Source organism: Sceloporus occidentalis, unplaced genomic scaffold (assembly GCF_023333645.1).
Source record: "Sceloporus occidentalis isolate IW3139 unplaced genomic scaffold, rSceOcc1.0.p SCAF_4, whole genome shotgun sequence".
Taxonomy (NCBI): Eukaryota; Metazoa; Chordata; class Lepidosauria; order Squamata; family Phrynosomatidae; genus Sceloporus; species Sceloporus occidentalis.
Genome location: NW_028316984.1, coordinates 131,927,328 through 131,954,320, shown reverse-complemented (window position 1 = coordinate 131,954,320; position 26,993 = coordinate 131,927,328). Strand labels below are relative to the sequence as shown.

General features: G+C 39.6%; 1 protein-coding gene across 4 annotated transcripts in view; it reads right to left on the bottom strand.

Moving 5' to 3' along the window:
• The window catches only part of LOC149314623 (zinc finger protein 862-like), an 81,182-nt gene that overhangs the window by 30,753 nt on the left and 23,436 nt on the right, over window positions 1-26,993 (bottom strand). For 2 of the 4 annotated variants that reach the window (XM_089521499.1, XM_089521501.1), the window contains exons 2-5: window positions 25,140-25,237; window positions 24,572-24,675; window positions 16,883-17,145; window positions 16,451-16,518 (exon numbers count right to left, since the gene is read on the bottom strand). In XM_089521499.1, coding sequence (XP_089377625.1) covers window positions 16,451-16,518; window positions 16,883-17,145; window positions 24,572-24,675; window positions 25,140-25,237 — 533 coding nt within the window. Of the gene's footprint in view, window positions 1-4,581; window positions 8,593-12,319; window positions 12,733-16,450; window positions 16,519-16,882; window positions 17,146-19,042; window positions 19,120-24,571; window positions 24,676-25,139; window positions 25,238-26,993 lie in introns of those variants that run through there. The other 2 variants (XM_089521502.1, XM_089521500.1) reach the window with 2 other exon arrangements.

Genomic DNA, 26,993 nt, shown 5'->3' with positions numbered 1-26,993 from the left:
GCCACTTTATGTGGCTCTTTTTTGCAGCCTGGAAAAGCTAGATCGGGGCCACTGCATGCGGTTGCCGCAACCCCAATCCGGCAAAAATGGAGGTGCCTGCAGGCCGCCCTTTAGGGGCTGTCTGCACAGCCCCTTAATTGTCATCAGCACTGAAAGAATGTGTCACCAACCAAAAGTGTATGCCTTTTACTAAAAAGTTTACAGTGGCTTAAAATAAAACTAGTGCCTCCCTTGGACTTCTCTTGCCACTGCATTCTTAGAACCAAAGGTGCTTTCCTAATTGACCACTGCGTGGAATTGCTGCTGTAAGGTAGTCATTTCAAACCTCTTTCATAAAGCATCTGGCAGTGAGAAACCCTCAACCATCATAAAAATAACATAAAAATAAGGTGGGGGGAGCACATCTCATTTCCCTCAATCATCTCTTTCTTTCTGTGTTACCAGAGGCATCTAACAGAAAGAGACAGCTGTGGAAATACCTGGAAGTATAAGGAGTAAAACTGTGTTAGACAGTCATGCTGTTGCCATTATACCAGTGCAAAACAAATGGAGAGGAATGCCCATCCAGTGAAAAACTGATTCTCACAAAGATGGATGCCACGCTCATAACTTCAGAAAATCAGTTATCTTTCCTTTTACTAGGCCACCAAATTAACAGCAAAAATGATTGTTGTATGCTTTTAAGTTGTTTCTGACTTATGGGGACCCCAAGACAACCTTATCATAGGGTTTTCTTGACAAGATTTGTTAAGATGGGGTTTGCCTTTGCCTTTCTCTGAGGCTGATTTGTCCAAGGTGACCCTGTTGGTTTCCATGGCCAAGCAGCAATTCAAATCCTGGTCTCCATTTCACTGCAAAATCTTCCTACAATTAAATCTGATAACTGATTGATGATAAGACCAGAGGAACTATTCTAAGTTGCATGGGGAATTACTGAAGGCCAGAAATTCCCCTCCCCTGCTTTGATTCATCATGACATTCACAGGTATTTGCATTTTGGTAATCTGCATGCTTAAATCATACACAGAGTTGGAAAAGTAAAATGCAAATGAAACATTACAGATTCTCAAACATTCTAGTTTTATATACTGAATAAAAGAGATTGCTAGAAACAGAGAGTATTTTGGGATTTTAAGAGAGGTCTGCTAAAGATTTAATTGAAATTAATGAGGACTGTGCACATTTATGTACATAGCTAAATAAGAGGTGAGCAGGGGTATTACTTCACTGAAAGTAAGAGCAGCTCCTGGGAATACTCCATTTTAAACAACGGGAATGGTTTTAGCTTTTACCCCCAATGTAATTTATCATATTTTACACTGAATACTTTCATTTCTGGTAAACATCTTTCTAATATGTGCATGGGAGTCAAATCTAATACTAAAGCTTGTATTATAATGAACAGTTTTGGGTGGCAGAAATAATTAATTACAGTGCTAGAAAAAAAAGAAGCAGAAGTAACTACTACAGACTTTGAACCATATTTATGTACTGAGTAAAAGAGAATGTTAGAAAACCTTAGCACTTGTCATACTCAAAATGGATATAAACACTTAAGAAGACTATGCATGTATGGACTACACTTATTTCCCAACAACAAACCAAGTTATCTTGTGCTGTGGTAAAATGGATTTATTCTATACATGCAATGTGTGCTGAGGCGTTTATTCATGTTTCCATAAGACAGCCTTTTTCCTTCTCAGGTTTTGAACAATTGTTAAGGAGGAATGTACAGAGGCCAGGATATCAGTGATCACGGAAACAGCATTCACCAGTTTCCCTCACTGGGCATGTAACATACATAGGAAAAAGTGTATAAAAATTGTTGGGTAAACCACAAAGAACACAGCAGCTTCTGGATTTGCAGTTAAGCTTTCTCATCCAGCTTCAATGCCACACATTGCTACGCCAGGGTAAAAGATAACCAGGGAACAGATTGTGCGTATTTCCAACTAAGTGAAAAAATTTCAAAAACCACTCTTTGTTTCTGATACAGAGTTTTCATGTTATTGTTCCTACTGGGTAAACTTGGATCAAGATGGGCAACTATGGACTTTCAATCAGAGGCATTTCCGGGGGGTGGGGGTCCAGGGAGAGTGGACCACACTGGGTGACACCTCAGAGAGTGATGTTTGCCTTCCAGTGTGATGTGCACCCCAGTTCCTATCTATGGGTAGACCGGGACACCCAGAGACTGAAGGGACTAGGAAGAACCTGATCAACCCATCTGGAAGTGGCAAGGAGGCCAGCCAAGACACTGTTGGCAAGCCACGGCAAACTCCTGGAGGCTTCTCCCAATGCCGAATGGTGTCTGGACACCTTTGGAACTTGCAAACAAGGAAAGGAGACTAGAACAATCTGGAACACAACAGCCCCTTTGGGTGCCCCAGTCTTCCAGCTATCAGCGGCAAGTAGATGGAGTCTTTCTGTTCCACAGGGGCCCAATCTACTCCTGAGGGCCAATTGGTCTGGCACCTCTGAGCCTAGGGGTGACGGCATAAGTTACCACACTGAGGTGACACTAACCCTAGCGATGTCACTATTTTTAGTGAGACTAACACGTATGGCCAATGGTAAGGGATTATGGGAGTTGCAATCCAAAACAAGTTCCCCATCCTGACTTAGACATTTAGAGACAGGAATTCCCCAACCAGGTTTTGTTTTTTTGGAGTGTGTGTGTGTGTACAGCTTTTAAAAATGGAAAAAGAAAAATGAGAATCTTAGAATCAGTTCAAAACCTGAGAGAACACCTCTCTAGGAATCTCTAGGTCCTCCAACTCAACTCTGTGGCCAACATCCTCCAGAAGCTGATCATGCTAGAGGACCTAAAAATGCCTAAAGAAGTGTTTTCTCTAGAAATTTCTAGATCCTCCAGCTTCCAGCAGAGTCATGCAGGAGGACCTAGAGATTCCTAGAGAGAACATACTAATAAATTCCATGAATAAACAAATCCGCAAAAGTCAAAGCTGCAAATGAGGAGGGCCAACTGTATATGTGGCACATCCCCAAAACCTGATTCAGAAGAAGCCTCTGATACACTCTGATGTAAGTTCCTCATTCAATATACTTATCTATGTTTCCTATAGCACTACACAGAGCTATAGTTCAGATCCTATGAGATAGTTCATAGATAAGAAATCTAAAAAAAATGGTAACTTGAATTTGAATTTTTGTATAACAGTGAAAACAAGTACTGTTGTATTTTGCATGTAAAAATGAACCTAAGGAACAGGACTGAATATTACAGGTATGCTTTACTTAACAAAATTTATGTTTTCCTGGGCTTTACTTCTATAACAGAAACTTTGGTACTAGAAGTAGAAAAAATATGGAAAGAACAGGGATAAGTTCCTACCCCACAGAACAGAAGAGCAGTTCAGTATGTTACAGCAAACATTTTATTCAAAACTAACATTTTGCAAATGTGAAATGAAACAACACAGTCAGGTAAACCTTGCATACATAAGCAAACAAACAAACAAAAAAACATATTTTGAATCTTCTAGAGAGCCTTGAAAGCTTCTTTCAAAATGGTTCCGGAGATGATTTTGCTTTCTTTCAACAACCTTAACTTTTCTATTGATCTATTTTGGTGGTGAAATTTATAGATGTTTTTATGTGTTTCAACATGCCAGGGTAACTGGTGAGGCAGGCTAATCTGCTTTCCCCTTTTCTTTCTGTTTTGCTTTTCACGCATGGTCCATAAGTGGAGGCAGTTATTTATCTTGCCTGTTGTACGTAAACACACAGCTACAGCAAGATCACCTAGAGTATAATCCCATTGCTTCTGGGTCAATATTTATTGCATTGTTTACTGCAGACATGCTACTCTGACTCAATATTGTGATTCAATATAAGTCTGTATTTCTCTAGCCCTCTTTCACCTTCCTCCCAAAACCAATGCTTCAAAAACAAACAAGCAACCAACCAAATACTTCCATCTATAGAGAAGACAAGAAAAGGGAGGTTGGGCTGGGCTCCCCCCCGCCCCCAGGATTGTAAAAATCAGTTTCTTTGCCAGAGGCATTGTTAACTAAAGTATGGCCCCAAAGAGACAGGCTAAAATAAACCTGCTTTGGGTCACTTTGGAGATATGCTGTTTAAGTGACACAGACATCTTAAGGGTCCAGAAGTTGTGCCAAAGCTGCGCTTCAGTCCTTAGGACTGGAGCATGGCTTTGGCACGGTTTCTGGCCTCTTAGAATGCATGCATCATTTAAACAGCATACCACCAAAGTGACCCAAAGCAGCTTTATTTTGGCCTGTCTGTTCAGGCCCTATGTCTGCATTAAGGACATTTCTAACCAAATACCTTTCCTTTGCTTACTGTTGAGAAGTGAAGACTTATTAAACAAACAAACAAACAAACAAACAAAGTGTAACAAAAAGATCCTGAAAATTATGTAAAGCCAGAAAAGTATCACGTGTGGTTATTTGGGGGAAGGGAGAATTATGAGGGATGCAGAGCTAAATGTCAAACCTTATATGTGTCTGATTTTCTCCAAGCCCATCTTCAGACACACATGTGTCAAGAACAAATGACCAACAAAGAGTCTGAGATTTAAGTATTGCATATTTATTGTTAACAAAAATAGTCATAAAGATAAATTTCCATGATATTTAAATAGCATCAGGATAAGCACAGCAATATAATCAAACGGGGCACTTAAACATGCCAAATTTTTAAGCCATCACATACAAGTAAGCATCCTTAGTGGGATTATACAAAGAAAACATTTCATAGAGCAAATAACATATCCCATGTTGCTAATTTCCCACAGAAAATAGTAAATTATGATATCTATTATGAAGTTGAAGGCTTTCAGGGCTGGCATCCATAGTTTTTTGTGGGTTTTTCAAGCTGTGTGGATGTTCTGGAAGAGTTTATTCCTGACGTTTCGCCAGCATCCGTGGCTGGCATCTTCAGAGAATGCTGGCATAGAAGTGAGTGTGGTATATATACTGTGTGACCCTTGGCCTTGCCAATCAACAACAGACCAACATACAGATTAACATGTAAATCACTTCCTCTCAAACAAGGGTCACACAGCATATACAGTATAACCCACTTACTTCCATGCCAGCATTCTCTGAAGATGCCAGCCACAGAGGCTGGCAAAATGTCAGGAATAAACTCTTCCAGAACACAGCCACATAGCCTGAAAAATCCACAAAAAACCTATGAAATTTATTCATCTATTAATATCATATTTCTCTCTATATTAGTATTCTACTTTTCTCAAATCTAGGGGTTTCACTTATACTGTTTTAAAGCAGAGCTTGTAAAAGTTACTTTTCAGGACTACACCCAGAATCTCCCAGCTAAAGGATTTTAGGAGTTATAATCCAAAAAAACATAAATTTGCAAAGAATTCCCTTGACAGAAACAGCCCAGATCATAATTTAATGTATTACTGAATAATGGTGAGGAGAGTGATTCAAGTACCAGAAACCCCAGAAGCTCCAATTATCCAACCCTCCGTGGTAGTTGAGAATGCTAACTGCTTCAAGTATGGCTGAGTTCTCAACAGCAATTCATCAAGGAGGATAGTTGTGAAGACTGCTCCTGTACTGGCATTGACATCACTTTACAACAGCTTAACATGCAAAGCAATCTTGGCAGAGCAACTCAAGACATCAGGGGTGAGTTACTAATGTCATTCCCAGTTATTTAACCCATATAGCATTAAAATGCATATGATACTGTTCAGAGTTAATAAGCAAAATGCCTGCTCCATAAAGCTAACTATCTAAATAGCTTTGCAATTTGCAAAACTTACTTTGTAGGTGAAATGCCTAGATAAGACTTCCAGATTCTGTGCATTACTTCTTTCATGTTAATTTGCAATTAACGGATGCTGTAGCTGGCTCAAAAGTTACACAAATACTTAATTTCATTGAATCATGCAATCATGATACACATCTTAGGTCACATGGATATTTTTTTTCTATCAAAAAGCAGTAACACTACAGATGAGTTGTTTCCTCTATTGTGCACTTAAAGTCAGCCTAGCCACAGTTTCATTATGTTTATGTTATCATGCTTGCTACAAACAGGGCTTTAAGGATTATGCTTTCCTGCTGTTGTGCCCTAAGGACATTATCTTTTGTATCTCAGTTTTGTGGTGAGCCATTATATATACGTAGCAGGGGAACAGATGCAGGTATGAAGCAGGTTGTTCACATGCAGTTTCAGTATTTTATATTATAAATAGATGCAATAATAATTTGATTCCAAAAGCCCCGTGAGGCCAGACTGAGACACATTTCTGATATATTAGGGTTTTGACAACTTTGGGGCAATGTGTGAAAAATTATGTCTCTGTTTGCCTGTCACCATCTTAAACAGTAAACAACATAAGCAGGCAAATCTGTGCTATGACAAACTATAGACTTGTATCTGTGTAGCCTACAGTATAAATAAAACAGGAATTCAGAATTCAGGAGAGCAAAAGTGGCATCACAAAATCAGTATCCAAGATTGCTCCCAGTGCTTTTACAGAAGCAACACATTCCAGTTCTCACAGGCAATTTTTGATAAATCACAGTACAGCATGCAATAGCCAATAGATAAACTGCAATAATAGTCTCTTGAAAAATTGCAGTTACAACCAAAAAGGTCAATAGGCTGTCCAGTACCAACCCTTCTTGAAGACATGTTGCTTAGCTGTTAAACATATGATTTCAGTGAAACTTGTTTTCAGTAACTGTTATGTCTAAATTCATTTTTATATATTACAAGAGTACAAGATTACCTAAAGTAGATGGCATTTTTCATAACTGCTTTTGTGCCACTTTGACAACTGAGAAAAACAGTATAGTATTCAGTATGATGAGTGACTGTTTCCAAGCTTGAAGAGATGATCTTTGCTTTTTAAAAAATATTTTCTATATAGTTACACTTCCTTTCTTTTGCCAGAACCTATGCAGTTTTAAGATTCCCCAAACCTCAGTTGACCATAGCTAAGGCAAAGAAAGCAGTCATATTTAAAAAAGCTTCACTGAAGAGATCAAAAGCCTATCTAATCTAGTCTCCCTTAGTGGCCAAAAAAGAAAGCCTTCTGCATGAGCCTTTCATACCTGGGATGATACATATCAGAAATAGAGCAGAAGTAGAGCAGAAGGACAGGTAGCAAAATACATTTTGTGTACTGCTCAATTATTTTTAAGTGCAATTAGTTTATTACAGCAAATCATGAGTAATGTTTCCTGAGCATAAAAAGTCAAGGAAAGAAATTTAGAGGGGATACAGATGGGCGGCTTGATGCTGCCCGTCTTTACCCTTCGTCAGCGCTGCACAAACTGCACTGCACGGTACCGACACACTCCCTAAAAAGAAGCCGCCTAGAGCGGCTTCTTTGAGGAGTACCATAATTACGCTCACACATCCTGATGCCACTGCTTCCCGCGAGCACTGTTTGGACATGCAGATGCCCAGACATCATCATCGTGTGCCCTATGTGGGCGGGGCTGTGGCAAGATGGCAAACAGGTGCCACTATTAAGGCTGGGCGTTTATGGACGGCCAGCCCTATGGAACCCTTAAATCTGCCCCAAGACGGCACTTTTTGCCGGTCTGTATCAGGTCTTAATTGGTTTTAATTAACCTGTGATTTGAATGCTGGACTATGACTTTGGAGATCAGGGTACAAATCCCCAATTGGTCATGGTAATCCACTGGATGACCTTGGGCAAATTACACTCTCTCAGCTCAGAGGAAGGCAAAGGGAAACCCCCTCTGACCAAAGTTTGCCAAGAACACCACATGATAGGGGCCTTAGGATCAGGAATGATTTGAAGGTGCACACAGCAGCAACAACAACAACAACATTCCAATGCATGTTCTACAAGCCAGGTGCTATGTTTCCAAGTTCACAGAGCAAAGCCTACAGTTGAGTTCCCATAATTTATATCACTCTTAAGGGGAACTCTAACTGACTTGCCCCAATAATCATACTCAGTAGTATTTCTTAATACAAAAGCAGCTAAACATTGTTTCTGTTTTAATGATGAGAACTAGAAACGGTATTTTCTCTTCTGTGACCTAGTAGTCCGAACAAGAGGAGTCTGTTTAGAATAACTTTGGTTAAGCTCTAACTTGAGTTCAGAAGGGCTCTTTGATTCTGCTGTCTGCTGGTTCATTCCCTGCCTATTGTTAGAGACCTGACTATTATTCACACTTTGAAGCTCATTCTTGATTTGAGTCAAAGTCTGGCACATCTGGCTAACCTGTCCACTCAGGTCACACATCCTCTGGCTGATTATATGCATGTTATTTGCCATGTCTCTGTGGATTGCCACCAGCTCTTGATAGCACTGCCTGAACAGGTCAGTCTGTTGGATATGGGTGTCAAGGAGCTGATGGCCTAAAAGTGGGCTTTGGGCACATGGCTGATGGGCCCTACTGGCAGATGGGGAACATGAATTTGTCTGCTTTAGGTTTTGCCTTTGGTTAATAACATCTGAATGATCCAACAGAGATGAAGAATGAAGAAAAGAGGGCATGGAGAGATGATCAGTTTCTTCTGTACCCTTCTGTAGTGATGAAAAACCATGTTGACGCGAGGGGCCTGGGATCTCCTCACCTTCATCAGCTTGGGGAAAAAAACCAAGAACACCAGATTACTTATATGCAGATACTCCTTTAAAAATTTCTGTTTCAACAACTTCAAGAGAAATCCACAATAAACTTGGCATTTTAGTAAAACACAGTCTCTCCCCAAAACTATTGGCAGTTTCTGGTAATGTGATATAATGCTCTCATGTGATATAATGCTTGCTTTTTAAGAAATACAAGTCAGTAAACCATGAGAGAATTGATCTGGGACAGCATATGATGTAGTCAGGTTAAAGCTGCAGAGCCAATTTAGCTGGGACATATCAGCGAAGGGGAGATGGGGAGGGGAGAGATGCCCAGACAGGCAGTGTCACTGTGAACAGGGTAGAGATTTCTAGGACAGTGCTTCTCAGGCTATCTGATGTGGAAGAACAGCAGTTACTAATTTCCAATGTTCCAGGAGACAGCAATAAATGTGTATCAATTTGTACAATTGTTTCTTTCTTTCCTGGAAACATGGCAAAACGCAGCAGCCAATGGTTCAGAGATTAGCACTGATCCAAGGATCATCACTTTCAATAGCAGTGTTCTAGAAAACTATTATCTATTACATAATATTAAAATATCATCATCTCTAGAATACTATTACTGAAGCTCCTTTTTTGCAAAATGTATTCCATTTTGTTTCACTAAATGATTGTGTATTACCGTTTTTAGGCCACTAGGCTTTTAAGCCAGTAGGCAAAGCAACTTACTATTTGGGTTGCAAAATTATCAAGAAAAGAAGTAGTAGCAATAGCATGTACATTTCTATACTGCTTATCAGTGAATTAGTACTCCTTAAGGGTTTACAATGTGTTAGCCAACTGCCCCAAACAAGCTGGGTACTCATTTTATGAAAGGATGGAAGGCCGAGTGGACCTTGGAGCTCTGCATGGGATCGAATTCACAACCTTGTGGCTGCAGTACTGGCATTTAACCACTGTGCCACCAGTGCTCTTTCTGCAAATAAAGTCCCTTATATTTGCTGGAGTTAGGGGTACAGGACCCCTGTTAATGTGGGAAAACTGCAAATAACAAAAACACTATGTGTTTACCTGAGAGAACACTTCTCTAGGAAGCTCTAGGTCTTCCAGTGCAACTGTGTGGTCAGCATCTGCCAGACACTGACCATAGAACAGCACTAGAGGAGCTACAAATGCCTAGTGGAGTGTTCTCTCTAGGAATCTCTAGGTCCTTCAGAGTGACATTTGGTTAAAGTTGACCACAGAGTTGCACTGGAGGATCTAGATATTCCCAGAGATAACATATTAATAAAATCCGTGAATAATCAAATCTGCAAAAGTCAAAGCTGCAAATGTGGAGGGACGAGTGTACTTCTAACACATAAAACGCCTACTACTGTTAGAATATGATTATAACAATAAGGTCCCAGAAGCTTCAGGGTTAGTAGCAATCACCATTTGTGTTTGCCTTTCCTACTGGAGGGACTTGCATACTTAAGCAATATTTCCCATTACTTTTAAAGGTCTAAGGTTCCAAAAGCAAACCACAAATTAGTGACAGAAACTTTGCATGCAGAAGTTTCCTGGTGTTACCAAATAAAATTGGAGAGACATCTGACTGATGTTTCTGACAACCACAGAAGTAGATAGGACTCGACAGACAGTATAAAAACAGCTAGATACACAATGGCTAAAACCACTCAAAACCTACAAAACCACTACAAATGCACCACTGTTCTTCCTGAATAAATAAAAACTTTTTACCACTGTAGTATTTTGTAGCCTTTTATTTTCTCTATCAAATATAATCCAGAACAGCAGGTACATCAATACAGAATAATAAAAAGAGTAAAGAGGTACTGGGTCATACTTCACTAGAGTGTTCAGAGCTAGAATTATGTAGGCTATGCTTAACATCTAAAATTGCTAATGGTCCAGGCTACAATGAGGTATAACAGACCACAGGACTCTTTGCCTGCTCATGCTGTAGTATCAGTCTTCCGTGTACCTAATCGAAGCTTCAAGTCCTAGACCAGACCTGGGAGCATCTGTGGTTGTGTGACCTCCAGCCTAGCCCACAATACTGCCATACATGTGCAGGGCAGATCACAGAAGACCTAACTTACAGTGCAGTCTATGTTCATTGAGAACCTACCACAGATTTGGTCCACTATATTAATTACTGTATGAAGTACATTGAAAATGTATTACAGTCAGACCTCCATATCCACAGTGGATCCATTCCAGATCCACCTCCCCCCCGCCAGCGTGGATACAAAAATCCACACATACTCAAGGCCCTTTAAAATGAATGGCACAAACACGCTGCCATTAAACAAAACTGGGGCTTGCCATCCACAGATGGTCAAATCCATGGATGGCGAGTCCGCCAATAAAGAGGGTGAACTGTACTTGCTGTATCACATACATTTTTGTTTTCATTTTAAAAAAAAGCAATGAAAATGGTTTGGCTCTTATACATGTGGTGCTTGGTCTAATAGTACAGTTGGCCATCCATTTTCACGGGGATCCGTTCCGGACCCCCTCCCCCCGCCCGTGAAAACAGAGGCTTGCGCTGATTCAAGCCCCATAGGCTTGGATGGAGCGTACCCCCATGTACACGGCACAGGCTGCACACCTGATGCACACGCCATTGCAATTAGCGGAGTTTGCCCCTCCGCGTATATTCAAGGGTGCGGCTCTCAAATCTGTGTATTAGGAGGGGCCACCGTAAAGGCATAAATCTAGATCTAGTGATACTTTGAATAGAATCACTGAAAACAGTGAGACTTAAAATTAGTTACATGACCTTTCATTTCAGTGGGTCTACCTTAATTCTTACCAAGGCTGAATCCAACAGATAAATACTAGATAATATGCTCTGAGTAAGATCTCTGAATAAGATGCTCTAAACTACATGACTACATTTAACATATGCATTCATTTGTTCATTCATTCATTCGTTAATATAAAAATTCTTGACAGGGAACGAGGCACAGACCTAGAACTAACCACGTGAGTTGGGAATGTGCACCTGCATGCTAAATGCACGGTGCCTTGAAAGATCATGGGAATTACACTGGCCACCCACATGGATTATGTACAATATGGGCAACTCACATGGTTTCTCCTTTGTACAGTGCTGATCCAGTATAAACATTGCCACATTTATGTGTTTCTAGACTAACCCCTAATGATGGACATACTGAACTACGTAATGGTAAAGACTTAGTTCAACTTTTAGTTTTCCTTCTTTGTGTGTTTGTAAACTACATTTTTTTTTACATTTGCTGTTCTATAGTAGGCCCTTTGTATCTGTGGGGTATCTGTTCCGGATCCCCCTACAGATGGCAAAAAAAGCAAGACCTCACGTCCCGTTGTTTGCAATGGGTTTATGCTCCTGCCTACGCCAGAGCGCATGGGAGTGCGTGCCCATTGCAAAAGCTGGGGCTTGCTGTCCGCAGACGCTCAAATCCACGGATGGCAAGCCTGTGCTTGGCATGGGTGCACTGTACTAGGAGTTCTACTTTGTGATAATTTGACTAAAGAATTATACCTCATACTATTTTACTCAAGGTTTATTCAAGATGCACACAATCTATTAAGAAAATAAGAATGGGAATAGCAACAAGGTAAAAAGATCAAGTGCAACAGGAAAGACTAAGCAAAAAAATACAGCTAGATTAGCTTTTGTGTTACAGATGGTTTTTGATCAGAACTGATATGTGCAGAGGGGACAGATGAGGAAGTAATACTTACAGCTGGTTGATGGGCTGTCAACCACGTCCAGATCCGCTTTCTGGAAGCCGTGTGTGTGGCATGACGAGTGCAGCGTCGACTCGATGGCTCTCTCGTGGGCGGTCAGGACAATGGCCGAGGGCCTCCCCGGGCTGCTGGGACTGGAGAGGGACCTCTGCATGTATACCAGTTTGTCTTTGGTCCTTCTCTTCATGTCATCCCATCTATGCTTAATATCTTTTACAGACCTGGGGACGTTGCTCACCGATGTGATCTTTCTGGCTATACCTTCCCAGATCTTGTCTCTGTCTGCATGGGATAGACGTATTGTCTCCCTTCCAAACAGCCTGGCTTCGTTCCGTGTCACTTCAGTGACCAGAATGTCCAATTCCTCCCTGGAGAATTTGGGCTTCCTCTTTCGTTCATTCATGTTCCTTGGGTTCAATATCCCACAAAGCATAAATGGGTAAAAAGAAATCAATGGGAAGTACCCATACTACTACAAGTAAGATGCACGACCAGATGTACATAGTCCCAGCTTGGTAAGGCGCCTCTCCTCTAATCAACATAGTGCTTTCCACTACACATAGAAAGTAGTAAATATTTTTCTCCCAAATAGCAGTCATCAGAGTTGTCTGTGTGGCAGTGGAGATGGGTGGGAAAAGATTCATGTCATTTGTACGAATTGTAACCTTTGTACAGTTCCTAATATTTTTGCACATGTCTATTTTTGTATTTTATTATAAAATTAATAAAAGTATTTTTAAAACGTACAAATGGAATGATCATTTTTCATTCAGTCACACCCACTCAAGAGTAATACAAAATTCTAACTGGCACAATTTTGGAGATTTACAGCTACAAGGTACATTGCAAACCATTAGCATGCAATCATGGCTTCAGAGCCTTTAGTGGGTTATGTATCTCCCTATTATATAATGTAAATAAGCAAACTATTCTGGATTCTTACATTTTAGAATTTGACAGGATTACTAAATCACTTTGATATTTGTTTGCATTGCAAAGGATGAAGAATCTCATCTTTATCAAATAGTATCTACAACATCCATAATGCGCTGAGTAGAATACTTGCATTATGTAAAAGAATTTCTCTAGAATAGAATGGACAAACAAATTAGTACATGATAAATTTATTTTGATTCTAGATGATTTAGGTAAACTGTATTTCATATGTTGTAATGACTGCAATACTTGATATTCTTTTGAAACTAACCAATGGCTACTAGGCATGATGGATATATATTCCCTTCAGTACCAGATACAGGTATGCTTCTAGACTTAAGGTCATTACCTGAACCCTTGCTGGGCTCAAACTAGGTGGCATTTAAACCCCACACCCATTACTCCTGAGTACCCAAACACTCACTGAAACTTTTTGTAAATATTTTGAGGCAAACAAAGTTCCAGAGTAGTAACAGAATCTTCTTCAGCTGTTTGTAATCAACTAGTGAAGGTATAACATAACTGCAGTGCTTTGAGGACTGGGGAGGTCTTACATGGATGCTTATGCCCCCCCCTCCAGTTTTAGCTTTAGGCATATTCATACAAATGGCTAAATATGCATATCTAAAATGTTTATCTCTCTCTGGAGCAAATTTAAAGAAGTCAATCCCCTTAACCGTTTGTGATAACCCCCCCCCCCCCATTACATTGATTAAAAGGATCAGAACAACCATGATTGGGTTGATGAATTTCATGAAAAGCTCACAGACATCATTATGGAACCTCCTCCTTTATCATTTCAGCACTGCTCTGAAGAGCTAACATTTAAGAGGATGCTTAGCTCAAATTCTTCATGCTCAGTTCAAAATTCACTTCCAGATTCAAACAGTGATTTATTAAAATATTTTAAAAAAGAAAGCAGGGTACATTTTTCAATTATTCTGTCCTTTTCAACTTTTTGATCATCATAACTGAGGTAAGTCACAGCACCACAGTCTCAAATCAGGCAACTTTTCGAAAAAGAGCAATCTCAAATACTGCATTACTGTACATGTATTAATCATCAGACATGGTTATGGTATTTCACTGAGGGATGGGGAACCTCCAGTCTACCTCTGCTAATCCTAAAGAATCCACCAGCCAAGTAAACAAACACTTTCTACTTCTCGTGGGAATAACTGGCATGATTTCCTTTATGTCCCATCTCCCATTTCATGGCTGAAGTGGCGGAATCTTCTCCAGTTATAACAAGAGATTATTTGAGAACAAGTAATGAGACCACAAACTAAAAATGGAATTAACTGACCTTCAGATGCTACAGTCCAGACAACACTGTTTCTTATAAATACTAGAACACATAGGCAAGTTTTGCATAGCCTATATTAAGCATTATAATATTAGGCTATCTTTTGAAGGGGCAAATAGAATAATTTGCAGCTGGCTTCCTGATTCTGTCGCCTTCTAGAGAAGCCAGGGGATGTGTGCTCCCTGACTATTCCACTGCTTCAAGATGTTGTACGAATGAGAAGGGAAAACATACTATTTCTATCAAATAAAAGTGACAATAGCCAAACAATCCACCAAAGGTTGCTCAAGAAGAAGAATGCCAATTACTGTTTAATTGGCAATAATATATGTTACTTTAACAGCTCTAATCAATCTTCTCATCTCAAGACACTTTCCTATCTTTGAGGGTTCCGAGCCTTTCTTTTGCTGTTGTCTGAAAATGGGATTAGCAGAATTTTGTAGAAATTAATTCCTCAAGAAAATGCACAAGCTACAACATGGACAAAACAGATATTAGCCTAATTCTGTATTATGTTGCTGTCCAAGAGAACAATATTTGAGTGTCAGTAAATTTTAGGACAACCAAATCAGAAATACATATAATATAAAACATACTTTATAGTACTCAGTGTTAGAAGCCACTAGGCTTAGATGTTTGTATGTTTGCTCGTTTATTTTTTTAAAAAAGAATCAGACAATCCCATGGAGAATAGGTTTACCAGCATTACTGTGTTAAGGCAGCTGTGGTATTCTTCTTAATACTATATGACTGAGAAAACCACAGGAGATAGGCATTGCTTCCAGATCCCATTTATAAGCTGCCAGCTGATGTTGGAAACAGAAAGATGGACTAGGACTCTGATATGATATAATAATTAATCAGACAGTAAAAGTGAACTCATTCTTTAGAAAATGTGAATATGAGGTTGTATTTTCATTCTTGTCCTGTTTGTGGACTTCCTGTAGAAAACTGGCTCGCCACAAAACACTGGACCAGACCAGTCTCTGGAGACATCCACATACTCCTTTTCTTTTTTTAAGCATAGATAATCTGGATGAATGTATACACTCCAGGGTTACTGAAACTGTTATTTCAGCTGAAAAACTATTTTAGCCAACTTTTTATTTGGAGGATTTGAGGGGTCAAGTTTGACTCCATGGTCACATGTTTTCATCCAAATTAAGGACACTGTAGAGATACCGAAAACTTTTTTCTCTGCACAATTGGATAAATACAACACTGTTCTTACTATCCTCAATGTGTTAGTTTTGTTGTTATGGATGTCCATTTGTCTGCAGTGCAGACACTGAAAGAAAGAGAGAGAGGGAGAGAGAGAGAGAGAGAGAGAGAGAGAGAGAGAGAGACCGACTTTTTGGAATACGGAAACAGTAGCACCACCACATTATTGGCCAATTTGTGTGTGTGTGTGCGTTTTGTTTGCTTTGAAGAGAAGGAAGAGGCATTTAAATAAAGTAGGAGCACATGTTACTTTTTGCAAATGTTAATGAGAAGCCTTTGCAAAAGCTACTGAAAGGCCTTAGATGGACAATGAAAACTACAGAGGTTAGAAACAGACAAAAAATACAATTTTTCCTAAACTGCCATGAGCAATAGAGTTACTATGGAAAATATATTTAAGCAGTTTTTAACAAAATGAAAAGTAAAGAAAGTGAAGGAAGATGCAATTTCTTCTAACTCCAAATGAAACCTTACTAGTGAGTGCAGAAGAAGCAGACAAAATATTTTCTCTTTTCAATGATAAAATTAGAAACCAACTGTTTCAATATGGTAATAGTAATTTCCAAAGAATCAACCAAAAGACAGAAGTAATATGTATTGTTCTCGCTCTAGACTGCAAACAGCAAGGTGAGAAGGGAGATATAAATGAAAACTAGACTCACCTCATCCAATTTGATGTAGTTTCATCTGTCCCATCTATGGATTTGTAGCGGTTGTTCTTATCAACAATCTGAAAAACAAAAAAAGAGGAGGATAGGCATAACCAGAATAAGGAAATGAGGCAATTACCTTTTAGTATCTTAGACATTGGTTTCCATTTATCTCCTAGATAGAATCAGGTGATGACTGGTAAAAAGCTTAAAGAACTGTTTACTTCTAAACGACAGTTTTAAGCTTGATTCAGCAATATAAAAAACCCTAGATTCCCAAGTTTGCTTTTCCAGTACACATACTTCAATGTTCCACTGGCTATACAGCTACTCCTGTAACCTGAAAACCACAGGCATTGATCTTTCAGCAAAATTTTGAAAGGATCTATACAACCAACTGCTACAAGAATCATACCGCTGGGAAAATGAGAACAGAATACTAACCAGCCAAGAAAAGAATCCAGCTGATTTGTCTTGACTGGAGAGTTTCCCTTCGTATGGTCCGAAGATATGCCCTTTGGGAATAACCTCACCCACGCAGCGCACATCCCGCTCCCCATTTGGCTCTTTCACCACTTCCATGCCAGGTGGGACAGTCAGTGCAGCTCGATCAGGGATGCCAATGGGTACTGGAGCATCTGACACAAACACGGGTGGGCCATGATTTGGACATTCATCCACAAAATACTCCTGGCAGGACTCACAAACTGTAGGAGGGGAAGGAAGAAAGAGGAATTATCTTGGCCCAATAAGATATCAACAGATATTAATGAGCGTGCAATAATTTTTGTGGGGACTGATTTTCACATCAAAGCTCTGTGGTGCAACAATTTGCCATCAAACTTGTAGGCAGGTTCTGTGAAAAAGTGTAACCAGTTTCTAGCCTATTACAAATCCAGAGCCATTGGAATAGGGGAATATGCAAACTCCAGCTTGGACCAAGCTAAATGATTTCAGTCAAACCCTAAAAATTATTCAGGAAAGCAAATTAATATTTATAGGACACAAGCATAGTTCAAAGAATCAAAGAATTGAATGGAACCCAATCCAACCATTTCCCAGAAGCAGGCTAAAGTGCCTACCATTTTCCGCACAAGTGGTGGCAGGGCGCGGTTTTCCTTTCCTTACTAAACAGCAGCCAATGCCAGAGAGGCATGGCTGGAAGTGAAAGATGTATTCTTTTGGTCATCCCAGACACCAGACAACATTCTGCTAAGACAGAAGAACCCACAAAGCAGGAGCCTTTATGGTGTCTCACATACAGATATACTTCACTTAACAAAGTCTCTGACAGTAAAACTCCTTTTACCAAAGGCTGTTTCCATCTGCCTAGCCCACTTCTTTTCTCCTCATCCTATGTTTTAGTAGAATTGGGAGAATGGTTAGAGAAAGAGACTTTTGATGTGTGTCCCAGTTTGAACTGAGAAGGAATGGGATGCTGTTCTAGCTGATCTTATTGTAGCATGGAGTGTGTGGCTACAACAGGGAAAATAAACAGCAGCTGCCTCTAGAATCCCTTGCTGAGCACATATGAACAAAACCAAGAGGAGAAAAAAAGCAGATAAATCTGGCTCACCAGGTTAGCACAGATCTATGAATTTGGCCAACTAGATAGAAATCATACGTAAAGTGGGTTAATGAAAGCAAAAGCCACCCAGATAATTTCTGTAATAAGCCTTGAAGTGTTCTCTAGAGAGTTTTGTGTTGTTTTTGTTTACTTAACCAATGCTTACCTGACCTGGCTGTTTCACTGCACATGAGCCCTCCCAAGAGTCCTGGTGGTGCAGTATTAAATGCCTATACTGCAATCACTCAACCATAAGGTTGTGAGTTCAATACCAGCTAGGGACTCAGGGCCGACATCCTTCTGAGGTTGCTAAAATGAGTACCCAGCTTGTTGGGAGCAATTAGCTTACACATTGTAAACTGCCTAGGGAGCGCTTAAGTGCACTGATAAGCAGTATAGAAATGTAATTGCTATTGCTATTGCTATGTGTATACTATTAGTTTAGAACAGTGGTCCCCAAACTGTGCTCTTTAAAGGATTTTGGACTTCAGCTCCCAGAATCTCAGACTATAGGCCAACGTGGCTGAGGCTTCTGGGAGAAGAAGTCCAAAATCTCTTAAAGGGCACCATTTGGGGACCACTGGTTTAGAACAATAAGCTTGCTAAAACACATTGAATCACTCTTCTTTTCTGTGATGTAGGAATCCATCCACAGTCTTTCTATGTTGTTTCTGCTTTGTTGTTGTTAAGGTGGTAACTCCCAAGAACACACCTACTTCATTAACTGCAGTATACTTGTATCACTCTTTTCTAAAATAGAGATTAATGCACAGAGAAGAAATATGAAGTGGATCTTATGCAGAGAAACACAAAAGGAAGAGTACAAGATTCCCTTTACTGAGGTTCTCTATGACTCCATCAAGTTAATATGGCTTGTTTTACATCTGGCATAAGCTCTTTGGTCACCTGAGATGCAAGGGATCACATTATTCCCCCAATGTTAAAGCCATATTCCCTAATCACCACCATCCACCCTCTGTCTCATTCTGGAAATCTATTCAGATAATGTGTGGATGATAGCAGTTAAACCAAAATACCTAGCATTGAGAAAATGCCTTCTCAATGCCAAACATTGGTGTGTAGGTGTCCTTGGAGATTTTCAGTGTTCACAGTACTGCCAATGGGTGCCCAGATGCAAAAAAGAAAAAAAAAGGCATGCTAGGGTCAGCCCTGTGCAGGCCAGAAAGGTATTACACACACACACACACACACACACACACACACACACACACACAGAGAGAGTTTTGCAAAAAGTGCTATTTTATTGTTGCTGTTAACTGCTGTCGACATCGGCACATGGAGATCCTATGAATGAGGGACCTCCAAGTCACTCTTTCATCAACAGCCCTGCTTAGCTCTTGCACCACTGAGGGCTGTGGCTTCCTTGATTGAGTCTATCCATTTGGAATGCGGTCTTCTTCTTTTCCTGCTTCCCTTCACTTTACCAAGTATCAGTGACTTCTTTAGGGAGTTATTTCTTCCCATGATGTGTTCAAAGTACAACAGTCTCAATTTAGTCAGCTTGGCTTCTAGGGAGAGTTCAGGCTTGATTTGTTCTAATACCCATTTATTTGTCTTTCTAGCAGTCCACAGTATTTATAAAACTCTTCTCCACCAGCGTATTTCAAATGAATTGATTTTCTTCCTATCAGGTTTCATCACTGCCCAGCTTTTACAATCATATATAGAAAGTGGAAGTACAATGGCATGAGCAATCTTAACTTTAATACGCAATTATATATTTTTATACTGCAGGATCTTGCCTAGTTTCTTCATAGCTTTCTTTCCAAGTCCTAGCCTTATTCTGATGTCTTGACTGCAGCCTCCATTTAACTCCAATGACTAAACCAAAGTATGAAAAATCATGAACTACTTCAACACCTTCATTTTCTACTTTAAAGTTATGTAATTCAACTGTGGTCATTATTTTTGTTTTTTTAATGTTCCACTGTAAACCTGCCTTTGCACTTTCTTTCTTGACTTTCTTAAGTAATCATTCCAAGATTTTGCTATTTTCTGATAGTAATATTGTGTCATCTGCATATCTTAAATTGTTAATGTTCCTTCCTGCAGTTTTTGGCTTCCTCCATGTCTAATCCTGCTTTATGTATGGTATGTTCAGCATACAAGTTAAACAGATAGGGAGATAAAATGCAGCCTTCCAGACCCCCTTTGTCAATTGGAACCATTCCATTTCTCCATATTCTGGCCTGAAGATATCCTCTTGTCCTGAGTACAGGCTACACATCAGGACAATCAAATGTTGTGGCACATCCATTTCTTTAAGAAAGGCTCATACGTTTTCATGAGCTATACAATCAAAGGCTTTCCTATAATCTATAGAGTTCAGGGCAATTTTCTTCTGAAATTCTTTAGTGCTCCATTATCCAACATGTGCTTGCAATAGGATCCCTAGTAGTTCTTCCTTTCCTGAACACAGCTTCAACATATAGTACAACATACAGTATTTCTTGCTCTAAGTATTGTAAAAGTCTTTGTAGCAGAATTTTGAGCATCAATTTGCTCCCACTTTGCATGGGAAATTAATGCAGTAGTTTACTGCAATCCCTAGTGTCCCCTTCCTTGGGGACTGGAATGTACTGTATATTGAACATTTCAATCTGTGGGCCATTGTTTTGTTTTCCATATTTTGTTGACAGATTTTAAATCGAACTAGAGTAGCTTCTGCCTCTGTAACATTATGTATTGAGTGACATTAATATATACAAATTATTTAAAAATTTGAACTAGAAATTAAAATAAGGATTCTAAGCATTATAGAGAAACAAATATTCCAGTTAGTTTCCACGGTGTATATTAATTAGTGAAAGATAAAGAATTAGGCTTGAAAATTAACTTGGACATATATATATATTAGACCCTTTCAAATTGGGGGATTTGAAATCTGTTACTCTTGAAAACATGGAAAATTGAATTCGGGTCTTTGTGAAGTATGCTGAGTGAGAAAGATGAGATCCTGATACTAGGATCTTGACATTTTGGATCTGTTAAGATACAGGGATGAGGCTATATCTTTTTCTCATTTGTTATCTAATTTGGAAATCTCTTTGATAGGATGATCCTGCTTTATGATTTTGTTCTGCTTTAATTGGGGTAGCATAGATTACTAATGCCAGTCTCAGGGAATGTGAACATTATAAGTAAACTACTTCTGTGTTTCAAGAACACATAATGATTTTGAACGAACCACTGATTTTGGGATTTGGGCAGACTCCAATTCTTGTGCAAATTAAAATAAAAGCTAGTTATATTATTGAGTTCTCTGCCAATAACTTATATTTAGCTCCTTTGTGGCAGCATCTCGTTTCCTAGAAAGATTAGAGTGTGCTTCTGTCAATGCCAGTAAATGGAGCAAATGACAGGAGCTCTCTCTTGACTATACAGCACTAGTATGAGGGTTAAAAAACACATGTCATAAACAAACCAAGGTAAAAAAAAAGGCAGGACTGTTTTCTCTGATATCTGTGTCCATCCATCAATAGTCCTATTCATCAGGAGGGCTTTAAACTGAGTTCCGTAGGGAAGGGAGACAATATTAAAGAAGGCGAAAGGGCTGGAGAAAATAGTCAAACAGACATAGAGGAAACAAGAAAAAAAAGTGCAAGGACCCAACAGTGGGAGGCAAAAAAACTTGCACAAGCAGCAAGTAAATGGGACCCATGGTCTGCGATGTTTCTACACTAATGCACAGAGCATGGGAAATAAGCAAGATGAACTTGAACTCCTAGTACAACAAAGCAAATATGATATAATAGGCATCACTGAAACCTGGTGGGAGGGAAACAAAAAGGATGTTACAGTGGGAGTCTACTACAGACCCCCAAGTCAGACTGAGGAATTGGATGATATCTTTCTAGAACACAGCCAGAAAAGAGAGATGTAGTAGTGATGGGTGACTTCAACTACCCTGATATTTGCTGGAAGTCAAACTCAGCAAAATCCTCAAGGTCTAGCAAATTCCTCTCTTGCCTGGAAGACAATTTCATGGTCCAAAAGGTGGAAGAGGCAACAAGGGGGTCAGCTATTTTAGATCTGATCCTAACCAACAAGGATGACTTGGTTAATGGGGTGTAAGTGGTGGGATCATTAGGTGGAAGTGACCATGTTCTCCTTGAGTTTGTTATACAATGGAAAGGAGAAGCCAGGCATAGTCAAACACACATTCTAGACTTTAGGAGAGAGGATTTCAGTAAACTTAGAGAAGTATTGAGGGTGATCCCGTGGTCAGAAATACTAAAAGGGCAGGGAGTTCAGGACGGATGGGACTTTCTCAAAAGAGAGATACTGAAGGAAAAATCTCAAACAGTTCCAGTGAAAAAGAAAAATGGGAGGTGTCTCAAGAAACCAGGATGGATGACTAAGGAACTTTCAACTGAGCTAAGTTTGAAACGGAACATGTATAAGAAATGGAAAAAGGGGGAAATCACAAAAAAGAAATTCAAAGAAGTAGCAGGCATGTGTAGGGGTAAAGTCAGAAAAGCTAAAGCGTAGAATGAACTCAGGCTTGCTAGAGAGGTTAAAAAGAATAAAAAGGGATTTTTTGGATATGTCCGCAGAAAAAGGAAGAAGAAGGAAACGGTAGGGCCACTGCATGGAAAAGATGTCATAATGCTAACAGAGGACAGAGAAAAGGCAGAATTACTCAACACCTTCTTTGCCTCAGTCTTCTCAGAAAAGGAAAAGGGTGCTCAACCTGAGGATAATGGAGCAGAGGACAGAATAGGGGAATTTCAGCACAGAATAAGTAAAGAGATAGTAGAGGAATACCTTGTTAATCTAAATGAATTTAAGTCTCCAGAACCAGATGAACTACATCCAAGGGTACTAGAAGAACTGGCAAATGTAATATCGGAGCCATTGGCAATCATATTTGAAAACTCCTGGAAAACAGGAGAAATCCCAGCAGACTGGAGGAGGGCAAACATTGTCCCCATCTTCAAAAAGGGGAAAAAAGAGGATCCCAACAATTATTGTCCAGTTAGTCTGACATCAATACCAGGAAAGATTCTGGAACAGATCATTAAACAGAGAGTCTGTGAACATCTAGAAGGCAATGCCATAATCACAAAAAGTCAACGTGGGTTTCAGAGAAACAAATCATGCCAGACAAATCTGATCTCTTTCTTTGATAAAATTACAAGCTTGGTAGATGAAGGGAATACTGTGGATGTAGTATATCTTGATTTCAGTAAGGCCTTTGACAAAGTTCCCCATGATATTCTTGCAAACAAGCTTGTAAAATGTGGGCTAGACAAGGCAACTGTTAAGTGGATTTGTAACTGTTTGACCGGCCGAACCCAAAGGGTGCTCAACAATGGCACCTTTTCATCCTGGAGAGAAGTGACCAGTGGAGTCCCACAGGGCTCTGTCCTGGGCCCAGTACTGTTCAACATCTTTATCAATGACTTGGAGGAAAAAATTGGGGGAATACTTATCAAATTTGCAGATGACACCAAATTAGGAGGAATAGCTAATACTCCAGAGGACAGGATCAAAATTCAAAATGACCTGAATAGACTAGAAAGTTGGGCCACAGCTAACAGAATGAACTTCAACATTGAGAAATGTAAGGTACTGCACTTAGGGCAAAAAAATGAAATGCACAGGTATAGGATGGGGGACACCTGGCTTAAGGAGACAACATGTGAAAGGGATCTAGGAGTCCAAGTAGACCACAAGTTGAACATGAGTCAACAGTGCGATGCGGCAGCTAACAAGGCCAATGCGATTTTAGGCTGCATCAATAGAAGTATAGTGTCTAGATCAAGGGAAGTAATAGTGCCACTATATTCTGCTCTGGTCAGGCCCTACCTGGAATATTGTGTCCAGTTCTGGGCACCACAATTCAAAAAGGACATTGAGAAACTGGAGCGTGTCCAAAGGAGGGCGACTAAAATGGTGAAGGGTCTGGAAACCATGCCCTATGAGGAACACCTTAGGGAGCTGGGTATGTTTAGCCTGGAGAAAAGAAGGTTAAGAGGTGATATGATAGCCCTGTTTAAATATTTGAAGGGATGTCATATTGAGGAGAGAGAAAGCTTGTTTTCTGCTGCTCCAGAGACTAGGACCCGAAGCAATGGATGCAAGCTGCAGGAAAAGAGATTCAACCTCAACATTAGGAGGAATTTCCTGACAGTAAGGGCTGTTTGACAGTGGAACACACTTCCTCGGAGTGTAGTGGAGTCTCCTTCCTTGGAGGTCTTTAAGCAGAGGCTAGATGGCCATCTGTTGGGGATGCTTTGATTTGGATTTCCTGCATGGCAGGGGGTTGGACTGGATGGCCCGGGTGGTCTCTTCCAACTCTATGATACTATGAAACCCCATTTTGATGACTTCTGAAGCTGAGCCTTATTAACAATGTATGCAGAGGATTAAACTATGTGCTTCCATAGGCCTAACACAAACCATATTCCATTACTTGGAAAAGAGGGGACCTACTGCTATGCAGGTAGAAGTGGTGGGATTCCCAGTGAAACTTGTTCCTTCCTAAAGATTTAAGTAAAGAACAGACAAATCAGTAGTTCATTCAAGAACAAGAAACTTACACCAAAAATCAACTTGATGAAAACTCTTTGACATGATTAAATCTTGCTTTCCTTTCAGCTTTTTAGGCTCCGCATCCACAGACTGGGAGTCAACCTTTCCAGAGCTGAGAAGGAAACAAAAGAGCAAAAAAGGAATGTAAGAGTTTGATATTTTAATATAAGAGTTTAATAGAAAACACTTTTAAAAAGTTAACAATTTTCATACATAAGGTAGATTTTGTTATGCTGTGTTACTTTAATCCGTCACTGTGGTTCTTCAAGTCCCATTGTTTTCCCTACATAACAATGTACATATGTAGAAATCTCTCTCTACAGACACTAGTGCAAATGTCACATACAGACACAGGGAACTGCTGCATATTAGGGTGCATGTTTTTTACTCAGAATGAAACCAAGTCCAAGGGGGACTGTCAGGTGCCCTACAAAAACCAAAATCTTACACTGAATATATCTCAAAATGCTTTGCAGCATGCAGAAAACCATGGAAAATGCACAGGCAATGACTGAGAGACAAATATACGTGAAAAGGGATTACATTGAAATATCCAGGCTTAGCGTATCCTCTTACCAAAGTTGCCCATATTCCTCTTCCCGGCATGGAGAGCAGGGTTCTGCCTTGATAGTCACCATCTCCGCCAAGCAGTCATTCAATTTTTCACTCATGTTCTATAAGAAATTTAAAGATGGATTACAGAAAGGTAAATCATTTTGGAAATGGTAGTTCTCACATCAAAACAATATTTCCATAGTGACATTGGAAGCTGTCTTTATACTAAATCAAACCATAGATACATGTGGTTCAGAATCGTCAACTTTGATTGTCAACAAACAAGTCTCCAGTGTTTTTGGCAGGGTTTTTCCTAAGTCACAGGTGAAGATATTCCAAATTCCATGGTGGTCTCTATCCAAGTATTAACCAGACCAACCTTGTGTAGCTCCTTGCAATCTGAATACTTCAAGGTGTGTCCAATGGTATGTTGGCTCAAATATTCCAAATATCCCTAATGGGGACACCTTTCCTGACAAAATAGGGCATTGCACTGGCTCTAACATGACAAGCCACTTATTAGTAAATGAATCCAATGCTAGGGGAAAGGCACGATATAAAATAAATAATCAAGTAACTTTTTGGCGTACCATGATGCAGTATCATCTTTTTTCCAATAGATCAAATTCAAGTAGCAAGCTACCTGGGGCTACTTTAATTTGGCAGCTAATTTTAGGAAGTATTTAAAAACAGACCAGCAAAGTGCTGGGCAAATTCTTCACAGGAATACTGCTATGTGGATATTTAAAAAATAAAATCTGTTACAAACAACAGGGTAAGTATCACCCATATACTAGGCTGATGATTGACTGATTCACTTTTGGTTTTCTTTTCGGTTTTTATTGGGGGGAGGGGGGAGAGGCAGGATACGAATCACAAACCCCATGTTCCTGAAGGCGAATTGGCCTTTTGAAGTGATTATTCACCTGGGGGGGGGGGAGAAAAGAAATATTTTGGGTATACGTTTTCTGGGGAGTTTGTGGGTGGGGTTGGGAGCAACAAAAATGAATTGGAGCTGAATGCAGATCACTGACTGCATTCTGTATCCCTATTTTAAATCAACAATTTAATCAAAGAAATTCTATTGACTTCTGGAGCAGTTACGCCATGAGGTGTTTTATACCAGCAAAGGGATGAAATGCAATTTCATACAACTTTTGATGTTACATTTTAATAACACCTTAAGCCATGTTAAATGTCATTCAGAAAGTTACACAAATAGGGGCAGGATGCATGTTAAAGTTAAGACCAGTCATGAGGTTTAAAGCATTATTGTTCAATAATGATATAAAAACATAGAATATCAACAATATTGTTTTATGGAATCACAGATTGTATTTCTACTTCTACTTCAAAATTGTATCTGTATAGGAAACGAGCAAACATAATGCAGAAAGTATTATTGTGTATATGGCAACTGCATGAAGTTCACTGTGTTTTCTTATTACACTTAAAAATTTCTTATCAGGTTCAGTTCCTAACAGAGTATTTTGCAGTTTTTAAAAATATTCCTTTAACAGCTCAGGAGTCCCTGCAGTATAGCTCTTTCCCATATCACTTGGTAATATGGGAGACCACCGTCACCAGAGATCTATGCTGTTGCTCTTCTCTATTATTATTCCTAGAAAGAGTAACAGCATAAAATGAAGTATTGGTATGAAGTCATCCCATGTAACTGCAGACTTCTAATGTTATTGCTTTGTCTGGAAAAGAGCCACACCACTGTGCCTCTATCATATGTAAACCATAACAACAATCTATTTCTAGAAATTTGGAAAACCATCTGAATTCAGAAACATCTATTTTTCTAATTTCAACATAAGTAAATTACAGTACAGTCAGTCCTCCATATCCATGGATTCTGCATCCACAGAT